This window comes from Eptesicus fuscus, chromosome 2 (assembly GCF_027574615.1).
Source record: "Eptesicus fuscus isolate TK198812 chromosome 2, DD_ASM_mEF_20220401, whole genome shotgun sequence".
Classification (NCBI taxonomy): Eukaryota; Metazoa; Chordata; class Mammalia; order Chiroptera; family Vespertilionidae; genus Eptesicus; species Eptesicus fuscus.
In genome coordinates this window covers 17,944,806-17,963,232 of record NC_072474.1, presented here as the reverse complement: position 1 = coordinate 17,963,232, position 18,427 = coordinate 17,944,806, and the positions used below count along the sequence as shown (strand labels likewise).

The window sequence follows — 18,427 nt, the reverse complement described above, 5'->3', positions numbered from 1 at the left end:
AATTGAATTAGAACTTCAAATGTTCTTTGAACTGTGTTATAAAATAGTGAAATTGAATGAAATCTTTTGTGCTTGGCAGCCAGCTTCAGTAATTAGATAATTAAATCACTGGAAAGTCCTAGACTGTAGAGCATGTCCCATTTGAGCATTTCATTTTCAGAGTTGATGGATTATTCTCAAGAAAAGAAATGTGATGCAGACACAGTGGGGTGGGTAGATTTGAACAGGGCCAAAAAAAATGTTAAGGGAGGCAAAAGGAGCCCAAGCAGAAGGTCAAGAAAACCATTAAAACTCTGTTTATTCTCCTCTGCTGTCCAGTTTCATGTAGACTAAAGAGTATAAGAGAATGGTCCTTAAACTAGCTACCCCTCAGAGTCATCTGAGGTCTTTACTAAAAATATCGATAGCCAAGCACCACTACCAGAGTCTGACCTCATTGGTGTGGGCCAGAGGCATGCACTGGTGATGCTAGAATGTTCCAGGGTGAGATTCTAGAGTGTTCCAGACACTGTTGATTTTAGGATGTTCCATGGTGAGAACTGCTCTCGGGTATTATGAATGCTCAGTTCATTGTGATAACTTTGGAAATGTTGAGATCTCAGACAGCTGTCCCAGGGTGCAGCAGAAACATGTAGGGTATCTGCCACCCTGTAAGCGTGAAAGACACGCCATAGGCTTGAAAGCCCTGCCTTTAAACAGTGCCCCTCATGCCCAGGGGCTAATCATATGTATTCTCTGTTCAGTTATAATTGTTACAAGAGCTGTATGAAGCTTTATATTGTTATGTTCCCATTCGTAGGTTACAGTTGGGTCTGCCATTAATTGGTAATAATGGTAAAGGGGGACAGGTGAAGGTCTTGTACCTAACAAATGCTCCCTTCAAAAGATGACTACCTTTCTCTATTACCCTTTCTGGTATGATTTAGAGAGGAAAAATGGATGAGCTACTTCTTTTTCCCAAAATGCCACTTGGTTTTTACCAAATTAATCCTGTATCTACAGAAGTGACCGCAGTTCTGCCCCCTTCTGTTGGCTGAGGGAGAGATAAGCTGTCTATTCCTGCAATTGACTCAGCTTTCTTCCTGGGGGCACTTTTCAGATCATAATGCAGAAAGGGGTAACCCAAGCATAGCACTGACACTCTGAGCTGAGGAGATACTATCAAAGTTTAGAGAGTTGAAGCAACTATAATTTGTGGAGTGGAGTATCAAACAAGAGGACTCTCTGCAGAGAACAATATATATATATATGAATCTGTGGGTCTATTATTGAACAATAAGCCAAGTTCTTTTATAGCATAAAAGACCACTAAGCCAGGCAAAAATAAAATGGCCGATCTTACAAAGGGCTGGGAGATGTTCATGATTTGACAAGCAAGAGTAAAGAGATAAAGAGTCTTGATTGGTCCCCTGGGACACTCAGTAGAGATCAGAGAAGGACCATGCTTCAGTTTTAGGACTAAACTAGCCCCAGAGTAAAATGTACCCTAGATTACCCCTTACTTTAGATTACCCCTAAAGATTAAAAACAAGCCTCTGAAGAACAAATATGATCCACAAGTCACTGAAACAACAGCCAGAGTAAGTTCTCTATAAAGGAAAACAACAAAATCTAGAACTGCATGTCCAGCATCCACTCAAAAATTACTAGACATGTGATAATCCTGAGGAATGTGACACATAACTTTCAGAAAAATCCATCAGTGGATGAAATGGCAGGAATAATAAGATTAGCAACAAGGGCTCTTTAATTGCTATTACAATTATTCTCAAGGATTTAAAGGAAAACATGGACACAATGAGACAAGAAATGGATGACATAAAAAATATCTAAATGGAACTTTCAAGAACTAAAAAACAATATCTGAATACACTTAATAGAAGATTAATAGCTGGTGGAACAAAATTATCAGTCAATGTGAAAACACAATAGAAACTGTCCAATCTGAAGTATAAAGAGAAAAAAAGACTGACGAAAATGAACCAAAACTTAGTGATTTGTGAAACAATGTTCAGTAGTCAAGGGAAAAGAGAAAAACATTAGAAGAAATCATGGCTGAAGTTTTCTAAATCTGATGAACACTATACATCCACAGACCAAAAAAGCTCAATGAACCCTGGAATGACAATCACACTCAGGGGGGGTCCCCACTCTTGTAAGGAAGCAAACATGGAGACAGTAATATGAAACCACTCAAAAGTACATTGGAATCAAATTGCTAAAAAACAGGGATAAATAGAAAAATCTTAAACGTAGCCAGGAGGGTGGGGTGGGGTGGCGGGGAGACACATTACATAAAGAAGAATTAACACTGACTTCTCAACAGAGACAAAAGTTAAGTCGGAAGATAATGGAATGACATCTTTAGAGTATTGAAAGGAAAAAACTTTCAGAAAATACAAGACACTTCCTAGTTCATTTTATGAAGCTAGCATTATCCTAAGAGCAAAACCAATCAATTGTATTATTTAAAAGAAACAATACCCACAGACTTATATCTCTCAAGAAAATGTTTAACAAAATGGTAGCAGTTAAATGCAGAAATATATTAAAAAGATAATGCAGTATCCTTGGTTTTATCCCAGGAATGTAAAATAGTTTTAATATGAAAAAATGAATTAATGTATTTGACCTTATTAACAGAATAAAGGAGGAAAATCATATTTCAATAAGTGCACACAAAAAAAAGACAAAATTCAATACCAATGATAAAGACACCCATGACTCAAGAATGATAAAGGATGTCTGAAAAAAACTATAGAACCTGTAGTTAAAAGACTAAATACATTCCCCATAAAATTAAGAACAAGGCCAAGGAAGGCTGCTCTCACTTCTGTTGAGAACTGTACTGAAGATCCTAGCACGGACAATAAGTCTAGAAAAGAAAGAAGAGGCAATCAGAGAGGGAAGTAAAAGTGTAATTGGCTTTACTCACAAATGACCTGATTGTATACATATAAAGTCAAATATAATCTATTTTTTAAATGCTACCAAAAAAAAGTAACTTTTGGTGAGGTCACCAGAATCAAGTCAGAAAATAAAAATTTTAGTACATACAATGTACAAAATCCCCCATACGTGGATTTATCCATACAATGAAATACCACTCCACGTTAAAAAGAATGAACTACTAAAACAACAACATGGCTGGATCTGAAAAACAATATACTTAAGGAAAGAAGCCAGACACACAAGGTTACATATCATACAATTCTATTTATATGACATTCTAGAACAGGAAGAACTAAATCCAAAGGGGCAGAAAGCAGATTGGTGGTTTCGTTGGGCTGAGGGTTGGGGGATTGATTGCAAAGAGTAATGAAGGGATTTTCTAGGATGATAAAAAATGTTCTCTCTCTTTTTAGTGATGGTGACTTTGGTGTATACATTTGTCAAAACTCATTGACCTGTGCACTTAAAATGATACCCAACTTGGGATGGATCAACTTACAATTTTTAAACTTTACCATGGTGTGTAAGCAATACACAGTCAGTAGAAATGTTTTGAATTTTGATCCTTTCCGGGCTAGTTAGCCTCCGCAATCCTGAGGGTAAATAACTGATAAATCTACAGCATAATCATTGTGCCACATGATTTAGCCCAACTGTAGGCTAATGTAAGTATTCTAAGAACCTTTAAGGTAGGCTAGGCTAAGCTATGATGTTCAGTAGTCTAGGTGTATTAAATGCATTTTCAACTTATGATAGGTTTATGGGGGCCTAACCCAGGGGAAAGTTAGGAGCATCTGTATTTTACTGTTTTTAAAGTAAAAAATGGATGCCAAAACCAGTTTGGCTCAGTGGATAGAGCGTCGGCCTGCGGACTGAAAGGTCCCAGGTTCGATTCCGGTCAAGGGCATGTACCTTGGTTGCGTGCACATCCCTGATAGAGGGTGTGCAGGAGGCAGCTGGTCGATGTTTCTCTCTCATCGATGTTTCTGGCTTTCTATCCCTCTCCCTTCCTCTCTGTAAAAAAAATCAATAAAATATATTTAAAAAAAAATAAAGTAAAAAATGGAATGAGGTGTGTTTTTTTAAGTTAATGGAAATGGAGATGGCACTGCTAAACCAAAATAAACATAATGACTTGAAGTGCTGATGACTAATTTATCTGAAGCATTTAAGAGAGAGGTGTTGATCCACATGCTGCCTTCAGCACCTTTTCACACAAGGCTGGGGTGGAGTCCCCGAGACAATGGCAAGAGCACCAGGCAGGGGTGGGGGTGGGGTGCGAGGGAACAGGACTAGAGGAGAGTGGAGAGAGAACCTGAGCACGTGTTTGCTCCTTCATGGTTAATCCGCCGTTGCACACCTGCCAGCCAGTGTGCTACTGAAAATGCCGGTCAGCCCTCTGGCTGGCTCCCGGAAGCCCCTCTTTCTGGGAAGGAGGGTCGTGCAGCCCAGAACTCCAGGCAAGTCTCTCCTTCCCTCCATCCCTCCCTCCAGAATTTGAATATGATCTGACCGTGTTACCAGTTGAATAATTTGACTATTGCATGAATTTGTGTTCTGATATGTCTGCGGGTTTCTCAGAAACAGCAAATATGCATTAGGTACCTCCCGTGTGCCAGAAACGGTGCTTGTGCCTGGGAGTGAAACACGTGACACCTGGCACTCTGCCCCGCAGGTGGTGGGTGAATTCACAAGACCTAGTTCTCATCCTGATCCCGCCCTGCAGTCGCCCAAGTAACTGAACAAGTCATTTTACCTCTTAGGGCTTCGCCATCTTTCAAATTTTAGCTTTAAGAATTTGAAATAGTCGTTCAGAAATTTCCAGCTGGATAGCCACTGTTACTATCCACTGCTAACTGGGCCGTAACTTTAGTGGAGCTTGTCCGTGCGGTTTATGCAAGAGGTGCGGAGGACAGGACTGCGCCACACAGCTCATGGCGCAGTGGCATCCTCTCTCCATTCAGGGGTCCTTCTCTTAGACCACGATGCACAGCCTTGGTGGCACATCAGAACCGCCTGAGGAGTTTTAAAAATTCTTGTTGCTGAGGCTGCACCTCTCTGGGGGGGAGGGGGGCGGGGGAGTGGGGTGGACCCAGGCATCAGTCACTTTTAGACACAATCATCTACTTATTTGTCCCTTCCCATACGTATTGCCATTGGACACATGGCACTGAATGTGAGCATGCCATTTTGATAGTAGGTGGTGTTGCTGTGTATATTTGCTCTAACAACTGCAGTTAGAGCACGGCAGGGCATTAGAGTTGAGCCCAAACCATCTCTGAGCCCATGGGCCACCCTATATTTCTTTCATCCAGGAAAGAGATTTTAGATCTCCATTGTCTGTTAATACCAACAATGCTGCTTAATTCATGCACTCAAAAACTATTTATTAAATGCCTGCTATGTGCCATGCACTGTGTCCTGGAGACTCTATGGAGAACAGAAATTAACCAGGTGATGGCACTAGCATGTGCAAAGTCCCTGTGGCAGAAAGGAGCTTGGCCAATCAGAAGAACGGAGAGGGTGTGTATGTGGCTGCAGCAGAGAGCGTGCCAGCTGCATGCAGCGTGAGGAGGAAGAGCTGTGGCTGCAGAGAGCATGGGAGGAAGTCGCCCTCTGTGCATTGTCTCCAAACGTGGTGACTTTCAGCAATATACTGACTGACTGCTTTAAAACGACATAAAAAAAGACATTACCAGCCAAAGCAGTCTGAGAGCATGGCCGTGAGTCATATAGAGGAGGTGACCCAAGAATGGCACAGTTTTATCTGGTTCCCTCCCAGACAAAACCGCAGGCCCTGCCCAGGGTTATGCTCCTGATAGCAGGAGCTGGTATGTACTGAGAGCCAGGGTTGTGCCAGGCACTGCTGTCAGCACTGGATTGCCTCTTTGAATCTACATTACCAGCCTATGAGATATAAACTACTACTACTCCTTTTTATGGATGATGAATAACTTGGCCGCAGTTACACGGCTACTAAGTGGTAAAATTAGACACTGAACCCAAGCAGTCTCAGTATCTCTCCCTCTCTCTCTCTCTCTCTCTCTCTCTCTCTCTCTCTCTTTCTCTCTCTCTCTCTCTCTCTCTTTCTCTCTCTCTCTGTCTCTCTCTCTCTCTCTCTCTTTCTCTCTCTCTCTCTGGACGGCCAGTTGGTCACAGTGCTGTGCTGATGCTGGAACGTGGTGGTGGCTCTGCTTATGGCTCGTGTTGAGATGTTTTCTCTTTATTCAGAGAAAATGGAAGCCAGGATGAGGGTTCAAACAGGTGTAACATGGTCAGATGGCATTTCCCTCAATTTGCAGACAATGGACAGTTGACAAAGACACCTTCGCTCCTACACAGCAGTCGTAGGACAGACAGTCCACACCAGCAGAAAACAGGAAACGACATGGACATTTCAGGGGAACTTTAGGTATAATATAATTACTGCTTTTGATCAAGAATTCACTTGCCTATGAGCTGTCAGAAAATTTCCTGCCCGGGGAGCACTTAGAACCTTCTTGGAAATAGGACTCAAGTGTTTAGCTAGATGATTGTGAAGCCTGGATGCAAACTCACACATCCCATACTCTGTGGTGAGAAACAAGAGTGCCCTAGAAAGTACATGGAAAATTACATGGAAATTGGGGTCTGATGCACACAAACAGCCTGTGTATAACCCAGGGAAATAACTAAATTGCCAAGAGCCTGGGATCAGTATCATTGCCACCATCATTATCAACACCATGTTGTAATGGTCTGTGATTACCTGGTATTTGGTACATGAACCCATGTCAAAAAGAGGCACACGATTCTCTTTTAATAGGCATCCTGAAATAGTCCATAGCCAAATCGACATTTGTTGAGTACCTGTCCTAATACTAAGCAGTATCTCATTTAATCCTCAGACTAGCCCTGCCAACGGAAGTGAATCCCCATCCTTAGAGATAAGGAAACGGAGACCAAGACCGGCCAAGTAACATGCCCAGCATCTCACAGTAGCCCGGGAGAAGGCTTAGGGTTTGATCCAAAATCTGCTTGGCTCCAAACCTCGTGTTCTTGGCTGCTCTCTATAAAAACGTGTCCATGAGAGTTCATGTCCATTGTCCATGATGCACTGACCAGAGTAAAGAAAGGATCCTACTTTTTGCAGACTCAGACATGGAAGTCTGATTGCCAGTTGGCTGCTAAAATTCAGATGTTGGCTGAAGAAGCAACATTATATACAGTCTTTGGTCCTTCCCTTTTTCATTGAAATAAAGGAAGATTCAGCTGCGGCTGTTTATCCTAACCCGCCTCTGAAGCCTGCCAGGCACTCACCGCGTGTCAGGCAGGCAGAGCCCATTGAGGTTGATTTCTTTTGTTCCACAGCTGCAGAACCAGGAGCTGCTGAGGGCGATGATGAAGAAGGCCGAGCTGGAAATCAGCGGCAGAGTGACTGAAATGATGAAGAGGCTGGAAGACCCTGTGCAACGCCAGCGCGTCCTGGTGGAGCACGAGAGACAGAAGTACCTGCACGAAGAGGAGAAGATCGTCAAGAAGCTATGGTGAGTGCCCGTCGCTTGTTGCGTGTTTAGCTGTTTAACCAGAAAAGGAAACCTGACTTTGCCAAGGAGGAGGCCCTTCCTAGATGGCGTTCTTCCCCTCTCCGTTTATTGAGCACCTACTATGTACAAGCTAGAGTTCTGTGGTTCTGGCTGTCCATGGACTCTTGGCGCCCCTCCGCCCAGGCCCAAGGAATTCAGCAATCCTCAGGTACCTGAGCTGGTCTCTTTAAGGGGGGGAACATCACACTCTTCTGTAGGGCTCAGCAACACAGAATTAAAAGGAGCAAATGGCAAAACCCGGTGATGAATGGGAAGTCTGCATTTAATCTCAATAAATCAAAACTAATTGTCAAAATAACACAGCGCTAAAATTATCTTCCTATTATTCAACTGTAGTTAGAGTCACAAAAGAAGAATTTAAATGTAAAGTATGTCTGATCCAGAGGAGAGATGCTTCCTTGAAAGTTCCCAGTCTTCTGTGAGGTTCTTATTGAAAGCATCTATCAAGTCCCCCCATTGAAGTGAGCAGGTTTATTACTCCCCAGTCACTAGGGCCGGCACATCTTTTATGTTAATGTATGTCTTGTTATGCAATGGAGATTTATCACAGAACTATTTCACCTTATAATGTAATGAATAGTAATTTCTGCGGTTCTTCTAGTGTTGGTAATTCTCTTGCTTCTTGGAAAGCTTAAACCTTCCAAATTGGGATTGTAAGGGAGCAACTTCCAAATTCTTTGTATGACCAGAACCCGCAGAAGTCTCCATGATGGAAAGCACTTGCTCTGTCTCCTATTGGGTATTTGGGCTGCAGCTTATCGCACCTCAGATGCCAACCCAATGGGTCTGACTGAAATTAGAATGTCACTCTCAGTAGCAGTCTGAGAAAAAAACTGTTTCAGTTATTATTTTTCAAAGAAATCAAATTTGACCACTGTTCATCGCCATCTCAAAATATTGTATGTAGCTCATACATTTATAGGTAGTTAATCTCTCACCATGAAGCGGTAAGGCTATTATTTGTCTGAAATGATTTTGTGACAGCCCAATTGTTTAAAACTAGGTCTCAGGATTTTTCTTGAAAACTTCTTTTAAAATATATAGCCTTTTAATATTTTATACATTTTCCAAATAAATTATGAAAAGTAAATTTCCTCCTCTCAAATTTTGTATTTATTGGCTAGCTGAGATAATTCTTGCTTCTTGACTAAAATAAGGCATCTTTAATCTCAGTATTATCCTGAGACTAGTAGGCCAGCATAGGAATGAGATATGCGGGGGAGCGGAACCAACATATCATGAGAGGACTTCACCGGTGGCTTTGTGGGACGGCCATACATGAATAGGTTGTGCCCAGGCCACTAGAGGAAATTCAGTCTGGCAAAACAGGGCATAGGAGTATGTGTATAGCACAAAGCAGGTGGTTTACCGGCGCCAGGTTAACCTATACAAAGGCTGAGCCCCAGGAACCAGGGAGACTTAACCTGAAATTATTCTTCCTGTGCCTCCAGGCCACGCACGGTACCAGGTGAGGAGTAGGGCTTCACAAAGGTGTGTCCAACTGAACTGAAATGGTCTAGAGGACTGGTGAGATTTCATCAGTGGAGGGGGGCCCCCCCAAGTAGAGGAACCCTACAAACCAGTAAGTCTTAGGACCAGGAAGGCACAGGACATCCTTGGAAAATTAGAGTAGTCCAGGTGGGTGGAGCGTGGATACAAGATACTAATCATGTCTCATATTTGGGTCGTGCTATTTCTGTGTGCGTGGTACCGCCCCATATCTAGACCGTGCTCACGCCCAGCATGCGTGCTTGGCGTCTGTTTGTTCTGTGTTTACCGAGATTGGAAGATCACGTAACTGGATTTCTGGCTTTTCATGAAAGTTCCTGCGTCCAACCCCTGGTTCAGGATTTCTCAGGATGGAGCTGAGGACTGTGCATTTTACAAAGATACAGGGGAGATTTTGAATCATCTTCCCATTCGGGAGTTTCTGCCTGGCCTGATGAGGTCACTGAAGCTTTTTTGATCAAGAAAGGAACAGATTCTGAGGTGTATTTCAGGTGGATCCCTCTGGCCAGCGCATGCAGGGCTGATTGAGGGAGAGAGAAATTGTCTAAGACAAGGGCCGGTCCCCAACCGGTGGTCCGAGGACCCCTGGTGGTCTGTGAGGTCCAAAAGGTTGGCGACCGCTGGTCTAAGAAATCATATTGGAACTGACTTTAACAGTCCAGACAAAAGTCAGTAAGAGCTGAATCAAGCAGTAGAAATAGGAATGAGAAAATAAATCAAATGCAAAAGGGACTGATTGGATGGATCAGAGTGGTTACAAAAGACAGCTGGAAATTTCAACTCTGGAACCTTAGGAAAACAGTTATACCTCCCCCTCCTCCTTTTCTGCCCCCGCCCCACTCTCCTCCTCTCCCTGCCCCTCCTCCTCCCGGCCTCTCTCCTTGCGCCCGAGTGCTCGCGTGCACACACACTCACTCTCGCACTCACACACACGCATACTCACACACGCACACACACATGAAAATAAGTTCCCTTGGGGGTCATGTTAGGGCAAGTTGCTGGCGAGCCATTCAAATGTCAGAAAAATAAAATTTGGGCCTGGACCTATGGAGAGAGATTGGATCCAGAGAATTTCTCTTTGGTGGGTTTCTACATGGAAATAATAATTGGGCTTCTGATAACAGTCAAATGAAATATATTTCAACAAATTAATACTTCTTTTTAACCAAGGCAGAATGAAAAGCAACATCAACAAATACTATAAACCATAGCATCTGTGAACACCTGGCATTCTTTTGAGCAGAGTTTACATCCCAAAAGTCATATTAATTACTATAATATTAAAAAATTATTTTCAGCATTCATTTTAGCTCCATGGTCTCCTTTTACATTTGGGGTGAACAAATTTTATCTGCATGCTTTATCTGTAATAGAAGTATACGAAGAGAAGTGATATTGTTGTGTACAATAATTTCAGTACACATTTCTCCATGTTCCATGATCAACACAGGAAAAACTGTGACATGTAAGGCTCCACTGTGTTGGGCCCTTACAAGAGTTTATAAGCACCTGGTGCAAGGTTATCAAATCCAAGAGTCACATTGTGTGGAAGAGATTCAAATAGGATTTTAGGCTGACTGGTCAGATGACAGCTCCTTAGAGTATTAATTGCAGCCTGGCCGGCTGCAGGATTGTTAATGGAACCATGATAACATTTGGGTCTTAGCTCTTCCATCAAAGCTTAGGAGGACTGGACAGCGTGTCCAGTCTGTTTGGTTGTGAAGTGGAAAAGGACTTTTCCTCACATAGTTAGAACTCTTATGAGAGGTGGCACACATTCTCTCCACCTCGGGTGCAGGAGCTGTGGGAACATGCCCGTGGGTTCACATAGACTGGGTGTCTGTCCCTAGCTTGTGAATGCGGACAGTGAGAAAGAAGATGGCTTAGCACTTCGGTCCTGAAGTTGCATCATCTTATCTGAAGGGATCATGGGCACTTTGGTCCATTTTCCATAACAGAGTGAAAGACATCAGCAAAAACTTCACCCCACTTCTCGGAGGTGGATGAATTTGCTGCTTGCCCCATGGTCCTTGTTGAACCATGCGCCATCCTGCCTGAATCGCTCTCACAACTGTCGTGCCATCCATCACTTCACCCACCCGTCCACCTGGTGCGAGGGTCTCAGCGGGCCATCTTTTAGCAAATACTGCCTGCCTTTTTTCTTCCTGCTGTGCCTGCTCCCCAGGCTCCATTCCACCAAGTAACAGCTTAACAGCTGTTCACTTACTGCCACCCAGTGGCTCTTCATCTCACAGTTCCGTCCCCATTTCTTTATGCTGGGGGCGGGGGAGAGATTTACAGGCAAACTGAAATGATACAAATGTGGCTTAGGAGGGGGTTATTAATGTTCCCAGGTGACAGGATGTTTGTTTTTGAAGGGAAAGGCCTTAATTCTTTTGGAGCTGGCAGTACCCTAAGGTGTGTGTGTGCATATGAGGGTGCGTGAGTGTGAGTGTGTGTGTGTGTGTGTGTGTGTGAGTTGTGTGTGTGTGTGTGTGAGAGAGTCAGGTCTGGATGATTTCTTCTCTTTGTAGCTTGGAAAGGAAAGTCAGTCCTTATTGATGGGACAATCAGTATAAACCAGAGGTTGGATCAGGGCAAGTTTGCGCCCCTCCCCCAAGGACATTTAATGCCTGGAGACATTCTTGTTTGTCACAAGGTGGGGGAAGTGCTACTGGCACCCAGTGCACAGAAACAGGGGTGCTGCCAAACACCCTCAAATGCCCAGGACAGGCCCCACTACAGAGAATTATCTGGTCCAAAAGGTCAAGTGCCAAGGTTGAGAAGAAGCCTGATCTGGGCTCCTCATTTTACTCCACTACAGCATTCTCTCTCTCTCTCTCTCTCTCTCTCTCTCTCTCTCTCTCTCTCTCCCCCTCCCTCCTCTCTCCCTCCCTCTCTCTCTTTCTCTCTCTATTGTCACAAAGTGCACACATCCCCCCTTAGTTGGCATCAGCGCCACTGAAGATGAAAGTGGGTCCTTTGTCAGCCAGCTGCCATCTTCCCTGTGGCCGCCCTGGGCCACTCCGCAGACAGGCCCTGGGCAAACCTGCCTGCACCTGCGCTAACATGTGCTCCCACCATCTGGGTGGAAGGCGAGGTGGGCTGGGGCACGGGACACCGTGGGAGCCCAGGTGAGCCCCGTGCCCCTGCGCCTGTGCTTCGTCGGCCCTCGGTGTTCACACTCTGTGGTCTGCTCCCCCCCCCCCCCCCGCAGTGAGCTGGAGGACCTGGTTGAAGACCTGAAGAAGGACTCTGCATCGGCCAGCCGAGTGGTCACCTTAAAAGACGTGGAAGATGGGGCGTTCCTCCTGCGACAGGTGGGAGAAGCGGTAGCTTCGCTGAAAGGTGAGCTTCCTCGGGGTCTGAAAGCCTGTCACACAGGGCGGGCTTCGCTCACTCATTCATTTACTCATGCATGCCAGGCCCACCAAGCTCCTCCAGGTGTCAGGCTCGTGGGACCCAGGCCTTCCTGTCTTCTTGAAGCTTCTACCGTGGTGGGTGCTGTCAGATTTAGGACGAAAAGATAATACAGTTCCTCACTGGACTCTTACAGCACACCAGCACCTGTGCCAAGTGCATTAGACACAACCCCAAGGGACAGTTCTCCTTATCCCAAGTTCACAGACAGGAAAGAGGGCCCAGAGGAGCTCTGCCCCTGGCCATGGTCATTTTGAACCCATCTGTCCACCCACTTCCTCTCCCTGAAGATGTGTGAACAGCGCTGTGGCCGGTGACCCCCACGCGCGGCACCCTATCCCGGGCCGGGGGCGGGGTGGGGGCTTGCTGTTCTGACTTCTTCTCCCACGACTCACCCCCTGCTCTCGGCCGCAGGAGAATTCCCGACCTTACAGAACAAGATGCGAGCCATCCTGCGCGTGGAGGTGGAGGCCGTGCGGTTCCTGAAGGAGGAGCCGCACCGGCTGGACTGTCTGCTGCAGAGAGTGCGGAGCATGACCGACACCCTGACCCTGCTGCGGAGGTGACCGCGCTGCGGGCGGCAGAGGGCGGGGCGGGGCAGGGGGCGGGGAGGGCTGGGGGTCTATGGTTTGGTCTCCCAGGCTTCCTCTGTGCTCCTGGGACCTGGGACGTGGCACATCTTTCTTCCCGGCCCTGAGGAGAAGCCGCGGTCCCTTCCCACCTGGAACTTCCATTGTACTCATGGCTTGAAGTCCTGATCCTTCCGCAGGGGCCTGCTGCACCCGGCACATGCCAGGGCTTGCAATTCCCTAGTCAACTCAGTCGGCATTTTAAGAAAATTATTTGAAGAATGGATCAAAATATATTATTAGCCTCCTTCACTTCAGGGGCATAGATGACTCCAGTTCAAAGAAAATGAACAGAAATAAAGCCTTTCTGGGGTTTCCTGCTGAAAGAGTATCTGAGAGGTGTTGGTCCGACCTGGAAAAGAGAAACAAACCCCCTTGCGTGGCACAGCCAGTCACCCTTGCCTGCCCGTAAAAGAGGGTCACAGCAGAAGAAAAACTAAACTAAATCACCGAATCACCCAGGACTTTCATTAAGAAAATCCCTGAACTCTACACTCACATAGAAAGTGCTGACACATGCAGGATTGTGTTGCCAGAAGCACCTTTATAAATGCCGTCTCATGTACGCTGTCTTGGGTGACAATTAGATCTCTTTCTTCTCAGCACACTCAAAACAATAGCTCATGTCAGTGAGCACTTCCGATGTACCAGGCACTGAACTAAGCCTTTGTAAGTATTAGCTCACTCTGTCCTAACTTGCAACCCTATGTGGCAGGCATTCTCATTCCCATTGTCTAGGGAGAATCTGAGCTTCGAGGAAGTTCACTGGAAGTCAGAGGTGGGGCCGGGATAGGAACTGATAGGTTGACTCCAGCAAGCAGAGTTGGTTCTGATCTCACCCCCAGGCAGTCAGTAATGTTTGGACAGTCTGTCTGTCCAGCCTTGTATTGGGTGTTAAGAATCCTATATAATAAAAGGCTAATATGCAAATCGACCGAACGGCAGAACGACTGGTCGCTATGATGCGCACTGACTACCAGGGGCAGATGCTCAATGCAGGAGCTGCTCCCTGGTGCTCAGTGCGCTCCCACAGGGGGAGCGCCGCTCAGCCAGAAGCCCAGAAGCCGGGCTCATGGGCCTAAGCCATCAGTCGGACGTCCCCCAAGGGCTCCCAGACTGCGAGAGGGCGCAGGCCGGGCTGAGAGACACGCCCCCTCCCCTGCACGAATTTCGTGCAACGGGCCTCTAATATGATAATAAAGACAAACAGGAACCCTGCCCTTATAAAACTTCCTCTCTCGCATGGGAAGTAGACACAACTACCAAAACTAAACCAGTTTCCAACAGTGGCAATCCCTGAGTTTTCTGTTTTTAATAGAACTAGGAAATTGCAGAGACATTACCCTTCAGCTCTTAGACCAGATTTGAGAGCAGGTCACAGACAAGGAACAAATAAGACAGCTTCTTGGGAGAATTTTAGTCATTAACTGTAACCATGTGATCATATTTATAAGATAAATAAATGTGCAGTTCACTTTCAGATAAATTATTATTAACCATAGGAACAAGTGAGATTTTTCTAGTAACAATGACCTCAAGAAAAGGCCTCCTTTGAGATGCAAACATGATAAGCATCGCCTGCCTAAGTTCCCGAAGGAATTCTGAAATCCAGCAGTGGCCTCCTGCAGAGACCACATCTGACTGAGTACAGGAAGAAATTGTACCTGAGTCATATCTTCTCATAGGTCCTCTCATTTTAAGTTGCCAGAGTGAACTTTTTCTTCCAGCAGGATAAAAATCTGGTAAAAGAATTCTTCATTAAGCTCTTCTCTAAATATGGTAACCCATCTGCAAAGCCCAGAACAAGCCACCCTTATGAAGTGGAAACCGATAGCGGCTGGCAGACAGCATTGCCCCTTCTCCCTTCTCTCCCCTGTGAAACAATTAAAACAAAGTGTTAGAGCCAGCACAGAGGGATGGAGCTCAGTGCTTGCCTTATCTCCAGGTCAAGTTCTAAAAAAGCTGTGATGTGTATTTTGAATGTTGCAGGACTTTTTGCCCCATACATGCTCAGTGGTCAGAATGACAAACCCAGGTAAGTTACTTTTAAAATAAAAATAAAAGAAAGCTTAGCTGCCATCCAGCTGTCCATCACAAGCCTTTACACTATTAATTGGTATTGGTGTCTGGCGTATGTAATGTGCTGTACCCGGCACTGGGGAGACACAATGAGGAAGACGGGACGTGCCTGTGTCCTGATGCCATGGCCGGGGAGCTAACGCAGGTGACAGTCACAGTCAGAGCAACTCAGCAGCTTGGGAAGATGCTGAAATGTTTTGATATGTGTTGCCTTTGAGGTGCTGGAAGGATAACCAAACACAGCTGCCCACTAGGCACTTAGGAAGGTGGACTGAAGTTCAAGAGAGAGAGACAGAGGGGTGTCCCTGCCTAACTGGGAGGGGAGGAGGGAGGAGGAAGGGGAGAGAGATTTAGAATCAGAAGTTGCCTTCGTGAAGATGATTATTTGAAGTAGAAGACATGGCTACGGTAGAGTGAGAGGGAAAGGAGGGAAGAGGTCCTAGGGCATCCTCGGGCTGAAGGGACAGGGTAGGGAAACTAAGCGGCAAAAGGAACAGAGACGTGAGTAGCAGGAGAGACTCATAGAATATAGTGTCTTTTTTTTTTCAAATAAAAAAGAGCATTTTGGTAAGAAGGGAAAGAGACTAATCAAAAATTACAGGTCAGGTACAAGTCTCACATACTAGTATATAACTTTACACTGAGCCAAACAACCACCCTAGGGAAGACATCACCAGCTGTCGGCATTATCACATTCTATGGAAAAGTATCTGAGACTCAAAAAGGTGACGTCCTGGCGTTATGGCAGTAGAACGTGGCAGAACTGATGTTCAGACCCAGGTCTGTCTGACCCCAACGCCATGTCTTTCTCGCTGCATCATGGGTGTCAGTGGGCAAAGAGCATCACATGACCCCAAAAGCAGAAGAGGATAAGACTAACCCAGCTGCTTGATTTGGTGTCACGGTGACCTTGCAGAAAGCTTGGTCAAGTCCCAGTGGGGAAGCCGGCTCGCACCAGGAATAGTGAGCAGAAGGCATTAGAACATAGACTGCCCTCCTGAGCCATTTGAAGTGAACGGAGCAGCATCTGGGGTGTCAGGAAGCTTTGGGGATTAGAACTGCATCTGTGAGGGCTCTCCAGGCCGGGATCAGCTGGAGGAGACATTGTTAGAATCATGTGACCACTTCATGCTGCCACCTCCACACAAAGCAGTGATGGAATTGTGTGTCAGGGCACAACAGTGCTAGTGGACAGAGCAAAGCAGGCCACCTCCTGAGGACGTGACTGAGAAAGCAGCTGCCAGAGACAAGTAGGAGGAAATTCGCCCGCTGGGAAGTAGCTATGGAAACCCTCAACCCTGAGCTGCTACTCTGAGTTTTAGAATGTTTTAATTTTGCAACAAAATCTTGCCTGGCTTTGGGATGGCACTGCATTCACATGCACCATAATAATAAAATGAAAGTCACCCATTTTCATAGCTGTGCATGTTTCCTCCTAGACATGTCACCGATGGGCTCTTGAAAGGGACAGATGCAGCCGAAGCCGCACAGTATGTGGCCATGGAGAAGGCCACCGCCGCAGAAGTCCTGGCGTCCCAGCCCCTCCACGGCGCAGCAGTCCCTCGAGATGTGAAGTCGGAAGTGGTGCCCTTGACGGTTCATCATGTACAGAGCTCTCCTGTGGTCACCCAGCCCTCCCAGCTCTCCTCCGCCCCACCCAACCCTGCCCAGCACCCGACCAGCCCTCCGGCTGTCACACAGGAAGTGACCTCAGCTCCCCAGTCATCACAGGCAACTCAGTCCCCGCAGGCGCCCATGAATGGCTCCTCCATGCAGAACTTGTTCATTGAGGAAATCCACAGTGTGAGTGCCAGGAACAGGGCGGTGTCTATTGAGGTAGAGTCCTACTTCCATTTTTTGTAGCCCTATAGAAGAGTGTAACTCATAGTCCTTTCCCTTGAAGAATTTACAGCCTGGCTGTAGAGATAGCACATACGTGTATCTGAGTTCTATTTTTTGTGAAAATGTGTTTATATTTTATACATATAGTAGAGGCCTGGTGCACGAAATTTGTGCATGGGGGGGTCCCTTCTGCCCAGCCTGCACCCTCCAATCTGGGACCCCTCAGGGGATGTCCGACTGCCGGTTTAGGCCCGATCCCCGGCTCCTAATTGCTCACCTGCCTGCCTGCCTGGTCACCCCTTACTGCTCCCCGCTGCTGGCCTGATTGCCCCTCACTGCCTCTGCGTGCTGGCCTGATCACCCCTAATTGCCCCTCCCCCTACCGGCCAGATCGCCTCCAACTGCCCCCTCCCTGCCGGCCTGATTGCTTCTAACTGCCCCCCCCACCCCTGCCGGCCTGGTTGCCCCCAACTGCCCCGCTCTGTCAGCCTGGTCACCCCTAACTGCCCCCCTTGCTGGCCTGGTCGCTCCTCATGCCCCCCCCCACCCCCCGCTGGCCTGGTTGCCCCGCACAGCCTGCTGTTCTGTCGTTTGGTCGTCCCTCACTAACCCCCCTACCAGCCTGGTCATAAGCAGCCATCTTGTGAGGGTGTGATGGTCAATTTGCATATTATCCCTTTATTATATAGGATATGATGTCCCAAGAAATGTTTGCACCCTTTGAATGATTATAAAGTCGGTGTTTCTTAACATATAGCTCATTTTCAATTTTTAACCCTTTGCACTTGCTTGCTTTTCTCGATTCCTTTATTCTAATGCTAACCGTGTCGAGTCACACTTGACATCCGAGTGCAAAAGGTTAAAAGAATCTACAGAAATGAATAATTTTTTGTCAATGCCTGTTTTCAAACTAATGATCATTCTTGCCCAAGCACTGCTGATAACGCAAAGCAATAGAACTGCAAACATCAAGAATCATTTCATGTGGTATTTGTGTGCCTTTAATTCATCAACTATTGCTGGCTTTGTACTATAAACAGGTCATCTAAGTAATCTCACCCCCCCCTTTTTCTAAGTAAGAAAATGTGGCCCAGTAGCAATATAGCAAGTCTTTGACAGAAGTGGAACCAAGACATGGGATTCTTTGCTCCTAGTGAGTGTTTTGGTATTTATTTCTGTTTGTTTGAACATCTCTACAATGAAAACTCAATTTAGAAAGCAAAGACTTGGTTATGGATACTTCCCTGGGATAGCGTGTCTGTGCCCTGTTTTATTTGCTGTTGGTAGAAGTATTTGGTAAGTGCTCAGTCATCGCTTAATGAGTGAATTTGATTTCTGAGCTTGCTGCAATGTGAATCAGTGTCACGAGCTTAAATGCAGCCCATTTAGCTATAGAAGAGGCAGCAGACA

The 18,427-nt window shown here is 46.0% G+C and overlaps 1 protein-coding gene across 6 annotated transcripts in view; it reads left to right on the top strand.

Moving 5' to 3' along the window:
• The window catches only part of KIAA1217 (KIAA1217 ortholog), a 307,064-nt gene that overhangs the window by 270,562 nt on the left and 18,075 nt on the right, over positions 1 to 18,427 (top strand). For all 6 annotated transcript variants that reach the window (XM_054725735.1, XM_054725738.1, XM_054725732.1 and 3 more), the window contains 4 exons: positions 7,303 to 7,478; positions 12,265 to 12,395; positions 12,882 to 13,029; positions 16,615 to 17,011. In XM_054725735.1, coding sequence (XP_054581710.1) covers positions 7,303 to 7,478; positions 12,265 to 12,395; positions 12,882 to 13,029; positions 16,615 to 17,011 — 852 coding nt within the window. The remainder of the gene's footprint in view (positions 1 to 7,302; positions 7,479 to 12,264; positions 12,396 to 12,881; positions 13,030 to 16,614; positions 17,012 to 18,427) is intronic.